The sequence below is a fragment of the Gadus chalcogrammus genome, chromosome 14, assembly GCF_026213295.1.
Source record: "Gadus chalcogrammus isolate NIFS_2021 chromosome 14, NIFS_Gcha_1.0, whole genome shotgun sequence".
NCBI lineage: Eukaryota > Metazoa > Chordata > Actinopteri > Gadiformes > Gadidae > Gadus > Gadus chalcogrammus.
Genome location: NC_079425.1, coordinates 24444355 through 24457554, shown reverse-complemented (window position 1 = coordinate 24457554; position 13200 = coordinate 24444355). Strand labels below are relative to the sequence as shown.

At 45.2% G+C, this 13200-nt stretch overlaps 1 protein-coding gene across 1 annotated transcript in view; it reads left to right on the top strand.

Annotated features, from left to right (window-relative positions):
* The window catches only part of tox3 (TOX high mobility group box family member 3), a 39229-nt gene that overhangs the window by 16149 nt on the left and 9880 nt on the right, over positions 1-13200 (top strand). Inside the window, exons 2-3 of the mRNA XM_056607624.1 lie at positions 4790-4852; positions 11068-11319. Of these exons, the coding sequence (XP_056463599.1) occupies positions 4790-4852; positions 11068-11319 (315 nt within the window). The remainder of the gene's footprint in view (positions 1-4789; positions 4853-11067; positions 11320-13200) is intronic.

Sequence of the window (13200 nt, the reverse complement as noted above, 5' to 3'; positions counted from 1 at the left end):
ATGGGGTTCGCTTTACAAATGGACTGCCGCTGCTGAACACGTAAGGCAGGAGTGTGTACTGGAGGAGGGTGAGGGGGTGGTGGTGGTGGAGGAGAGGGGGTATGTATCTAAATATGTCAGCTTGGCACTGCGTGTGCAGCGGCCCCGCTGGGCGTGAATGGGCCTTGTGATGGCGGAGAGGCAGCTGCAGAGTGTTTGCACTGCACTGGCTTGTAAATGGACGGGTGTTTGGCAGGACGGGCCTGGGCATTCAGGAGATAACTGGCCCAGAGTTATTTTTGTTGTTGTTGTTGTTGTTGTTGTTGTTTGGTTTGAGCAACGCTGCGACCGGATCCGACCACGATGGTTGGAACCATGATGAGGTTATGATGTTTTTTTCCCCTGGGTCTGGCTCTCTACCCTCATATACCCTGAGTAAATGAAAGGTTATAACCTGGCGAGGCCAGGCACCGAAAAAGGAAATTGCAACATATAAAAAAAAGAATACCAAGCAAATGACTCTGGGCTTCTCTGAATGGGCGGTTGGGTTTTAACAGTGATGTTTTTGCACGGTTTTTATAGAGAACCACTGGAGAACATATTAACACCAGCGTCATGTTCCAGGGAACAGAGGCTGGGCTGTGATTAACCGGCTCAAGCTCCACTGTAAAATCACTTGTCAGCAGTTGATATGTTTCTGGAAAAGCTTTCGCCGCTGATTGAATTAGTTTGGGGCTTTTCCACGGGGCGGAGGAATGCGTCCATGTTTCTTACCTGCTGAAAGATGGCTAAAGGGGAACATCTCAAAGTCACAATATCCGTGTGGGATATTGTGACTTTGAGATGTTCCCCAGTAGCCGGGCTAGGATGTGCCGAAGCCCTTATTTTTGCCGATGGAATAAAACCAACGTTGGCTTGTGATTTTGTTTCATGTGTGCCATCTCTTTGATTCGCTCCAGCTTTAACCTTGGGGTGTTCTGCTACATTTATTCATGGGTCCATACTCTGAATCAAAGTGGGGTGAGTGTAGTGTGATAAATGCAGATGTAGGCAGTGCACACTCATCGGTTTGACTTGTATTTCCCTACACTGAGAAGTCCATTGCTCCAAGCTGGCTCATGCAGTGCGAGATTTTCACAATCTTAAGAAAAGCAAAACTAGAAAACGTACTTAGGAGGTAAACGGTTAAAGCCAGTGCATTTGAATCGCCTTAGACATCTTTCATGTAACCATGTGTGGGTTATGATTGTCAAATCGTATTTTTCCTGAATATCTGTCTGGTTACCCCATCATATAGGGGTTGAGAGGGTGTCAGGTTGGTATATTGTGCTTGCCCCGAGGCTGAAAGCATTTTGTTTGCCATAATAGCTGCAAGACTGCTTATTTCCCAGCAGACGTATAGCTGAATATTCCAAGACTGAGGAGGGGGAGGACATTCAGTCAAGGGAAATAAAATAAACATTTATGTTTATAACATGTTTTTATGTATGTCTATGTAAATACCGCTTTGGAGGTGGACCGAATCATAATCATTCTGTTTAATCTGCCTCCAAACGCTCAATAATGGAGTAAACTGTTGTGTTTATCATAACTATTTCAGTTAGAATAAATGAATCACACTGTTAACCAAAACATATGAATACTAATACAAATTTGTATGTGTCCTTTGCCGTGCAATGGTTTGAGTTCTGTCTCTCACTGCAGTCTCTGCACGTGTGATGCAGCTTGCATGTAAGCTCCTTATTCTCCCCTGTCAAACACTTATTCAGGAAATCTGCTGCTGGTGCAGAAGAAGAAGAAGAGGAAGTGAAAACATGCCACGGCCAGGGCTTGCAGCCCAGTGTTGCCATATCTGGCACCAAGAGCTGCTGGTATTACAGAGCACCTTTAGCCATGAATTCACTGACTTAATAGAAGTCCCCTATCCCAAAGAGACCTTGTTTGTCCAGCTACTCATTGCAATCTGCTGGATACCCTCTTGCATGGATGTAGAGGAGAGACATTTACATTTAAGTACATTTTATCAGGGGGATATCGCCCACAAGAAATACAAAGAATCGCGTCCATTTTACATGGGTTTTTAGAGTTTTTACGTCCGCGTACATATTTTGAGTTTGCACCCTCCAACAAATCTGTCGGCAGTGTTCGTCCGGCATATCAAAAAACTTTAATGGCACGGCGTTGGCTGTCATCAATGACCCAATTCTGCTCCTTACCGTCAGCTGTGCAGTCCGACCGCTCACGCCTAATTTACTCTGGCAGTTGACGTAATCAGCACGGCCATGAACATGAGCATTTAAACTCTGTCCCTCCCTTCCCTCCCCCACTCCCCCCCTCCCCTCATCCACTCACCCCCTCCCCTCACCCCCTTTAATATGAATTGAGAATAACAATAACACAAGTTCCTCCCTGGTCGGGCTGCCTACCAGCCCCCCCCCCCCCCCCAAGGGCTAGCCATGCTACGCTAGTGTTTTAACAGTGAAGATTGATACGGCGGTGGCTGGGGACATTTCTCGCCATGTTAGGCACAGTTATTTCCGGAGATTGGAGACTAGTGTTTGAAGGCCCCCCCCCCCCATCACAATAGAATATCACTCACAGAGATTGAGTCCAGAGATCATTACGCCGGTAATTGGTGCCTTGCCTCTTTGATTGCATATTTTGCTAATGAAGCTAATGGGATTCATGCCAACACGGTTTGCAGTGTAATTTCATTTTACATGACCTTTAACAATGTTGTCCCTCCGTTGTGCTTTCTCATTGTTAGGCTCTCAAATTAAAGATCATGTTTTGGGAAACACAATCCAGAGATGTTACAACCCAGCGAGTTAAAAACAAGCGAGTGTTGATGCTACAAGATGCATTGAAAGAATTATGACCTTCTTTACTCCTTTCACTCTTAGCCAGGGGTAAGAATTGTTCTCTTTAGACCCAAAAACGACGTGCTGTACTCGGGTTCAGTACAGTCCCATTCACGGCGAGGAGAAGAGATTTGGAGGAAATGGAGACAGCCGCATGTGGCGCCCTATCTGTCCTGTAATCGCCACAATGTTCCCACTGTTTGAAAAGAAGGGGCCAAATCCGCCCAGCTTCAATTTGCTATCGAAAAGAAGTAGGGGGACAGGGTAACCTTACTGAGATAAGCCCAACGTGGGGTTAATGATCAGCCGGGCCGCTGAGGTAACCCAAGCATTTCACGACTCAAAGTTAGACACAGCTGGGACGTGTGAGAGGGGGCGCTACGTATTGGCAGATGTTTCACAGCTGAACTTGCGGAACATCTGTCAATGAAATGTGCATTCCTGCATTTATGGATTTTTCTTTTCTGTTTGGATATTCCCCCATGCGTGGATATACATCTCAGAGTGGCAGGAAGCTGTGCTTCCAGTGTGAAGCGGCTTCAGGTACCGCTGGCTCCGAGGGGCCAGAGAGCCCTAACCACATGCTTTGGCAACTGCAAGCAGAACTGGTGTCCCCACTTATTGGTGTGTAACGCTGTTAACATTGCTGCTGATTCGCCAGCGCCTCTCCAAGGCATAGACTAATTAATGGATCCCACTCACAGTTGATTAGCAGCAGTTCTTTCGGTAATTACATTCACATACAAACCACGGAGAAGAAAGGAAGAATAAGGGACTGAAAAAAGCAGAGACACAAAAGATGGGGGAAATACATTAATGCACTCTTCGGTACAGTCTGATCTTAATTTGTTACTGCTATTGTTTGGCCCAGTGCTAAGATAAGAAACTGTTTTCACTCTGTCTATGAAAGTTGTGGGGCATTCATAATTTAAGAGTGTAATAAACACACAAAGGGGATCTGGCACGCGGTTGAAAGGAAGAGAGAGAGAGCGAGCACGGGGCCGTGTTGTCGGTGGAACTTCATGAAGTCTCCGCTAGCTCGTGTTCTCCCCGCTCGCCGTGTGGGCTGGGTTTACACTGCTCAGTCACACAGAGGTGTATTGTGCTCGCGGGCCCAGCTGCTCACCCATAATTCTTCATTCTATGTCCCATTGTTCCTACCTGTCAGCACGCTTGTGTCTCAAAAGAAAGGAAGTGGCTGCCATTTTGCCAGCAGGCTGTGTGGGTGGAAGATGGGGGGAGGGAGGGGATGGTGAGAGGGGTGGGGAGTGCAGCAACACCCTTCTATTTGTTCATTCACTTTTTTTATCAGTTTATTTATTTAGCCAAAGCGCCACTTTTTAACTGCTCATCTTGTAGTTTAACGGCCGAGCCTGATTGGAAATCAGTACTGCATGTGCAAACTTTGTTTGTGTCGGATGTGAACGACATGATTGATACGTCTCCTGCCTCCTAATTGACATCAAATATTAATGACAAAGACATGTATAAACCACCAATGAGGATCATCATCAACATCAAATATGTATGTTCATTTGTGTGCTAATTAGTCACTTATCCCCCAATCGCTGCGTGTTTCAGTCCTTCCCACTTCCTACCCTGACGCTGGGTAGGCCTGCTGTGGGCTCCTTGAAGCTAATAACCTGCCACTGCATGTTGATACTTTGCTTTGTCATGCAAACGCCTCTGTAATTGACATCCCATAATAGCTGAATGGGCCGGCCAGCTTCTCATTATCGTTGCGTTAAATTCGCTCAGGCCTCTCGCTGCGTCCCAATCACAGGGCCGTGGCGATGGGTGTGAACGTTGCCCAAGTAGTGGAGCGTGGATTCAGGGGCAGATATCAGAGTGGGACATGCCTTCTGAAAAGGGCGGTTTTTGGCAGGTTTGTGTTGGGATCGGTGTAAACGCTGATGGTTAATGTGGTGGTTGTTCTCTTCTGTTCCCAGTTCCAGAACAACAACTACATGAACATGACGGACGCAAGTGGAGCCCTTCTCGCGGCTGGCGATGTGAGTATGATTTGAGTGGTGTGACTGGCGAAATGAGTTGGGTCCCTTTGTTTAAACGTTCTGATCTACTCTGCATGTCATTACCTCACCTCCTTCATTACCCCAAAGAAAAATTAACAAGTGAGTGATGGGCAATAAGGTATTTTTTTTGACCCCTGACCTCGTTTGAAAGTATCTGGATAAACAATTGACTTAAATTAGCTTTCAGTGTAGCGGGCTCACACACAGTTTGGCCCTTTAGCAAATATGTGTCAACCCTCAACATCGGCCGTGTTCCAACACTAAATCACTACCCCAACGCCTCTTGTTAGCAACTGCAAATCCAAATCAGCACCCTACAAGGACAGCCCAGGTAGAACACGTCAAAACGAGAGAGAGGTCCTGACAACAGAGTGAGACCCTGGCGCTCGTTTTGGTTTTTCATGAGCGACAGTCTTCCTCCACCGCAAAATAAAAAGCAAAACAAGACGTAACTGTGTTCTAAATATACTGTTCTTAGTCTCCCTCCAACCACTCCACTGCCCTGTCATTAGAGACAAGTACACCAGAAATACCCATCATCCTCTGTGGCCCAACAAACTAATCTCATCTGACTATACTTCGAGATGGGTCTGCTTTTCAAACCCTGATAGACGCTCAGAGCCTTGCCCGATGAAAACTGGATCTCATTGTCCGCGCGCCGCGTTTGTCCACATCGCCAACAGCGGCCATTGTTTCAGTTTTTTAATTAACTCGGTGTAGTGGACGCCATTGTGACGTTCCACACAAAAAAATGAAAAGGATAAACACGCCAACGTGGTCAACGTGTTGAGAGAGGGGGTGTGACCTTATGTCTGAGTGACTGCACCACAAAGCCCAAGAGCACTATGGGAGTAAGTTTTAATTTTACTCCACGTTTGCTTCGAGTGGGTGCTTCCTCTCTCCGTCCAGGGGCGGCTGGGGGCCGCCGTACTTGAGGAGTGTGTGTGTGTGTGTGTACATGTAGGAGGTTTGTGTTGTGTGAGGAGGACCCACAGCCAGCTGTGAGGGCCCCTCTGTGAGGGCCAACGCTAGGGAGAGCGGTTGTAAGGGAGGGGAGGGGGGAGAGCAGGGGGTACTAGTTGATAGAACCGCTCTGCTCATTTGCATTTTATCAAAGGAAACAACTGTTTCCAGCGTTACGGCCCAGATGGCGTTATGGAGGAGAGGGAGGGAAGAAAGAGAGGCCAGGGGAGGAAAGTGCAAGGAAACGTGAAAAGTGTTCCAGGCGCAGTGTTATTGTTCCGTGGTTTTATTCTTAATGATTGAGGCAGTTTTCCCAGCAACGCCCATAAAGAGATCAATATTTCTGATCACAATGTTTGGTACAAATGGATCCTATAATACGTCTCCCCGGTTGGGATGACTCTGTTCAGTGTGACAAAAGGACTCTGTGTTCTTAAGAGTTATAATAAGTATGCAGGCTTTATTTACGGAGCACTTACACAAAACATTAAACCTGATACACATTAAGATGAACAGTAGTATGTAGGTGAAAAAGTTCATTCTTTCCCCAGCTGTAACTGCTCCGAGTCTAAGTGAAAAGCTCTCTCTTAACCTCCTGACTCCTAAATGTACAACCGGTTCCTGTGTGTGGATTCATAGTAATCCCCATGCAGCCATTACCGCTCTGTGCACAACTTATAATTAAGATACATCGGACGAAAGCGAAAGCCATCCTGCGCGTGAGTGTCGGAGCCATTTAGATAGCTGACATATCATTTACCTTATGCACTTAAGGGATGAGATAAGATGACCTCTGTGCGCTCCGGTAAAGAATACAATCCAACAGGGGGAAAAGCTTCGCTGCTTCGCTCAGGGAAAACGATCCAGTTCCCCGAGATAGAGTTCCCCCTAACAGATATCAACTTACCTCCGCAATCCAATTAGAGAGGTGTAATGAACTACAAACATGCAGAAATGGCCTTCAGATATTTCAAATTCTGAATAATGTTGATTGGGGGAGCCACAGTGGGAGCTGCCATGCCGGCAGAGCCCTGCACTCAAAGCCGGTCGCGGTGTTGGAAACCGGAGCCTACACACTGGCGCTATTGATTCCGAGGACGATTATATGCTGTAATTGCATGGTGCTGCCTTTAACAAGTCTTGGTTATTGCATCTGTGAATTGGATTACAAAGTTTATTGAAAGACAGGAGAAATTGTCTTAGAAGTGTTTTCTGGTTGTCGGGCCTCCTCGTATCTGACCGGCTCGGCCTCCGGGAAAGGAGAGGGACTTGGGAAGGGTTTGATGGGGGAATATCATCGTAAACGTCTCTCCTTCAGCGCCTTGCCATATTCCCTGTGCGTTTTCATCGCCACAATCGGTGATGAAAACGTTTATTGTCATTTGCGCTTTTTGTGAAAAAACTGAGTGCTGATGTGAATGGTGTGCGTTGAGTTTAGTGAGATGAGTTCTGTCTTCTGTGGGTTCGATCAGGGTTTTATCGGAATATGCTCTGCTGCCACGTGCATGCCAAGCTTGAACCTTTAAAGACAACATAAGTACTTAAGAATAAAGGTTAACGCTGGACAATAAGGAGACATTAATTACCCATTAATTAACATTGGTTAAAGTAGGGATAAGAATAAACAAACAATTAACAGTTAACAGTTAATTCACTTCAAACCCTTGTTCTTGTACCCATAAATTAACATTTAAGGCAGTGATAAGTATTGTTGTATTGCATTAGCATAAGGGTGAGGATTAAGGTAAATGGGTTAGGGTTAGGATTAGGGATAGGGTAACCCTAACATCATTAATAATGTATAAATTACAAGTAAACATGAGCACCATTAGTAAATTATCGCTGGACCACAGAGTAACTGTTAAATAACTGCTAATTGTTAGTTGAGGCATATAACTGAATTCATGAATGTTTATTAATAAAACCTTAATGTAAAGTGATTCAGAATAAAGATCATTCATAGCCATGCAACCAGGGGATCTCAGTGATCAAATATGAACTACGGTACTCACTATCTAACTATCAAAGTAATGTCAAAATATGCCGCATCAAAATGAACTCGGAGGTAAAACAAATAGAAATAGAACAAACACACTCCTCTGCATCTGCTGCTGAGGCCGGCCCACCGTGCTGCCTGAGAATACACTGGCAGCCAACGGAACCAAACCAACACACTCACAGCCATGTACGCACACTCATGCACACACTCACACACACACACATGCAAACATTCACATAAATGCACACACACACAAATACACATGCACGGACATCATGCACACACACAGACACACACTGAAACATGCATGCACACACACACACACACACACACACATATACACACGCACACACACACACACACACACACACACACACACACATACACACACACACACACACACACACACACACACACACACACACACACACACACACACACACACACACACACACACACACACACACAAACATGCATGCACACACATAGGCATCGATACACACACTGGGTTACATAAAACAAATGTCAACTGACTCTGCCCACATATGCTTTTGTCCTCCTTTAGATGTCCCTGCCTACTTCACTCTGAGCATCTGGTCGGGCACTTGGCTCTTGTGAGCCTTTCAGAACAATTTAAATGGATAATCAGCCCGCTGATGTGAATAAAGTGGATTGTGCATCTCTTAATCTGAGATCAGAGCCCCCTCTAAGCTGCTCCCCATGCAGAATTAGACTGGCTTTATGTGAAGTGACACCAGACCGTGGGTTTGACTCGGTGGCACTCCATGGGCACTGCCAGACTCTCCACGTCTGGCACCGACAGCCGAGGGACAGCCGAGGGACGGCCGTGCTCCGCTGACAGCTGACACTGACTCCGCGCCCGCCGATGAGACACCAAACTCTGTGTCTTTATTATCAGCTTTGTGGGGATTTTCATTTGGCCCATCATGACCGGGGCGCTCCGGCCCCATCCGACACGCTCCGTTACAGTGACGACCGTCCGCTCTCTGTCCGCCTGTCGGACACACGTCCATTTTGGAGATACCAAAGTTGATACATTCGTTCGTACCGCCCTGCTGTTGAAGGTTGTTAGACATCTCTTGATCGGGTCTTTGATTCAGGCCACTGTGTGCCGTTCCTGTATGGCCTACATAGTACTGCCCTAATTCAACGTACACAATTCAATAGCACTAGGAACCCACTTACACCAGCGAATGGTGTCAACGTGTGGCTGGGGGGAGGTGATTTAAATGGTACAAGTGATGGATTGTCTACAGAGTCTCTGTTTGACTCCAATGTTGACTCGTGTTTCTTGCGTTGTGCACCAGGCACTTGCTTCATGCACCAAACAGAATGCATCCTTACAGAGAGTGTTCTGTTAAAGGGAGTAAGTGTAGGATTTGTTCTTGCATGAATTGCTTCAAATTGCCAATAAATAAACAAGATGTAATTCAACAAAGAAATTAATCCTTTCCCGATTTTCTCAGTTGCGTACAACAACCTATTAGAACAAAAGGTATTATATTTAAACTGGGGCATTTTTGCGGGGGGAAATGGAGGGAAGAGACATAACATTTATACTTAATGTAACCTTTTATGTATTTTCAGACTTTATTAAGAACCATGATTGTTCCTGAGAAGGCTGCAGTTCACATAGCGGCCAAAGGGGGCCGAGTAATGAGAGGGATTTCAGATTCTTACCCATGAATCCTTAATAGTGCAGCGCCAAGGAGCCAAACTTTGAAGGCAAAAGGCTAAATCAGGACCTTATGATCAGCAGCTATGCAAAGCCATCCTGCTAATTCTGCGAAATACACGTAAAAATCATCACAAATACAACGTAGTAGCTGAGTAGCAAACAAATATAAGTGTTTTTGTTGCATTTGTGCCCATCCGGAAAAAGAATTGTGTGAAAAAACTGTTTCTTACACAAAATATGGTGCCACCACAAGCCACTATACACTAAAGCTGACTGAAAAGGATTACAGAGTGAATGCATGAGGAATGGGAGAACTGTATTACCTCCCCTTTACCACTGGAATTCATCAGTGCTTGTCAACTCAGCTGCCCTGAGTAGACAATGAATTAGTTTCAAGTATCCATGTGCTGATGCAAGCTAAGGGAACATTAATATTCTCTAATCAAGGGCTGTGTTGGCATATTGCCTCTGAAGCCTCCTCCTGTTATTCCATCCCCTTGTGAAAGCAAATTAAGTCTGAAAGAAGCAGGCAGGATGAGCATTGTGAACATGCTTAGGTGTTATGTATCGCTGCCTCTCATACTGTCCGTGTAGTATACTAAGAAAGAACTGGAAGTAAACAACAACAGCAAACGTGTCAGCGCACTCAATGCAAAAACGATATAATCAATTTAACAAGCAATCAATACAAACAAATGACTTCCCCCTGCAATCTAATCAACAGCAATGCAACAAGGCACATGTTTTTAAACCATTTACAGACAGAGAAAGCTATTGCAAAATGTATGGACACACCTAACTGTTTTCTGGTTTTGTGAGTCCAAAACCTTATTTATTTTCTTTTGGGCTCCTCATCTGTTTTGGTAATTAAGTGCAGTGGTGCTGGAGAAGAAATTGCAGAAAAAGACTGCTCTTATGGACATCTGGATGTGGTGAAATAAAGTGGTTGTTGATATTTTAACAGGTCTCTCAACAGTGGGCAGGGCGAGTTTGAAAGAGGTGAACACTCCTAACTGTAGGAAAGTCAAATAAGCAGATGAAGTGTGACCAAATGCTTTAATTTAAAAGCCAGGAGGATTTAAGTGTTTGATGAGAAAGAAAGCAGGCCTGGGGAACAAAAAGAAACATTTCCAGCCGTCCCAAGCATTATAATCTATCAAAATGTTCCCTAAACCCATCTTCTCATGACATGTACTTTTCTCTGCACTTCAGCCCAACATTTCCATTCCAAAGATTAAGGACATTTTTTCCGGTATCCTCTCTTCTTTGATTGCTGTTTGATATTCTAGCATTTTGCTCTTTTTCACTCTGCTCAAAGTGGACTTAAATAGGTTTAGGAAATGTAACATCTCAGTGCACTTCTCGACAAGTCTATTTGTGCTGAACTAAAAGACTCCCGTTCAGAAACAAAGTTGTTTGATTTAATCCCTCCGAGGTTTCCGCCCGGCGCGCTGCATCTAACTCAACCACCGATGCCGTTTCGGTTAGATGTGTTTGGTGAAACTGTGTTTTTGTGGCCCTTTTTCTCCATAGACGTTCCACACGCCCAGTTTGGGGGATGAGGAGTTTGAGATTCCACCAATCACCCCTCCACCGGAGATGGAGCACGGCCTTGCGTTATCGGAGGTGCACTCTCCCTTCCAGGGGGGCCAGGAAACGGCAGCTCAACACAGGGTTCCCTTAACCCCTCAGTTCCCCCCACAGAGCCTAGAGCTGCCTTCCATTACCATCTCACGCAACATGATGGACCAGGACGGGATCGCGGGCAACAATGGCCTACCTGCGGTGAGCGCTACATTGTGCACGCACAGCATGCCCAGATCATATTCAACATCTTGTTATACATGTACACATTCACGTTGGATTTACCGTTTCGCAAGCTTTTGTCCATATCAGAGACTAGCACGATGATTCGGTTGGCTACAATACCATCAGATGTAGGGTTCTTGTTACTGTATATTAGTGGCTGAGCGGCACTATGTGATGGAGGTTGAAGAAATAAACACTTCGTTCTCACATGTTTGTCATTACGGGGTCACCATCACAGGGGTTAAGTGTGGCACATATAGTCAGTGCCGCAGCTGGCCATGCTATCAACACGGGAGGTATACTATATGCTCACATTGAGTAAATGTCATGATATTGTTTTACTAACTGTGAACACAAAACACAAAACGTCTGCACACATTGGCCGGGATCCGCTCTTCGGCAGGCGAGCAGATGTGGTTGGATGGCCGGTGTTATCAAAGTACAAATACAATTCAGACCCAGAAGGACTGTGGAAATGTCCCCCCAAAGCACCGCTTTTTCACGGCCTCATAGATCATTCATGTTCCTCCCAGAAGCACGACTACTGTAAACGCTGATGCATGCTTCTGTCTGCTGTCACGTGAGGCCTTTGTTGGGCCTTTGTCTGATATCCCACTTGTTTCTGCTTTTGTATTATTCAATAGCATGGAAGTGTGAGGGCTTTAGGTTCAGCTCTTAAATAAAGATGGCTGGCACTTGGCGTTCCGGAATTAGCTACAGGCAACGTTTAGTGTACAAGTACGTTAAGTACAGAGCCGTATAGTTTATTTAGGAAATTAAAATAGATTTTCTGGGGAAAGTGCTGCCCTTCAATGATACGGATGGTCAGATTCAGTAAAGGCATAAAAGCAGATGAAGAATCTTCTCTTCACTCTAATGTTTTGTGCTATAGATTTTAAGATTGTTATCTCAGAAGAGAAAGACATTTTCAAATGCCACAATCACATGAGCATTGGGGAGGAATAAATTGAAATGTCACTGCCTGACTAGTTGTCTTACAGACCTATTACGAAATGGAAGATTCATTTCAGGGCAAAGACATGAAATAATGAAGACATGCAGAGGGACCGAGTTGACCTTGTAGACCTCAAAACCAAATGATGGTTATAACTTGGAAATGGTTGAAGATACAAGAATATACTCTCTCTCTCCCCCCTAAACAAAGCAGTGATGTGTCATATTTATTTACATTCCATATGGGAAGAGGCTATAGGTGATTATGGCACTCTCTTGCTGCGCCTCATGCTGCTGGCACACTGTTAAAATAATTGACGTTTTTTTTAACTATCTCTGCGGCGTTAACGGCACTGAGTCTCACAGGGCGTTCGCCTAAAGAATTTTCATTTCATGGTCAGTTAAGCTTTCTACATCTGGAAGAAACGGAACCTTGACACAATTACATTCCTGACTGTTCTCGCGACTTGCTGGAGGATTAGATTTGATTCTCTAACATTGTTCCTCTTTAACACCATTTGCATGGCTCATGTCTCTGATTGTGTGTAGACTCCATTAAAAAAGAAACACCAGTGAATGAATGCGGGGGTTTCTGCTCCTTTGCCTCGTGGCCTTGCGAGCGAGGCGGGACCAGCGCCGTTCGTTATCACTCATCACACATTGTAAGGCAGCACACAGGCTTAGGGTGGCCCATCGTTCTCCCTGCAAATGGGATTGATCCCCAAAAGTCAAGAGACAATACGCAGAAGAAATTCAATTCATCTACATCTTTATCTTCACTTTGAGAAAGGAACACAACTTGAAAAGCGATAAGGGACCGTCTTTTGGTGGATTCCTTTTACAATAAACAGTGGTTTAGCGTGGGGGGGCGGGGGGCTCTTATAAAGGATGTTTTGTGGTTGT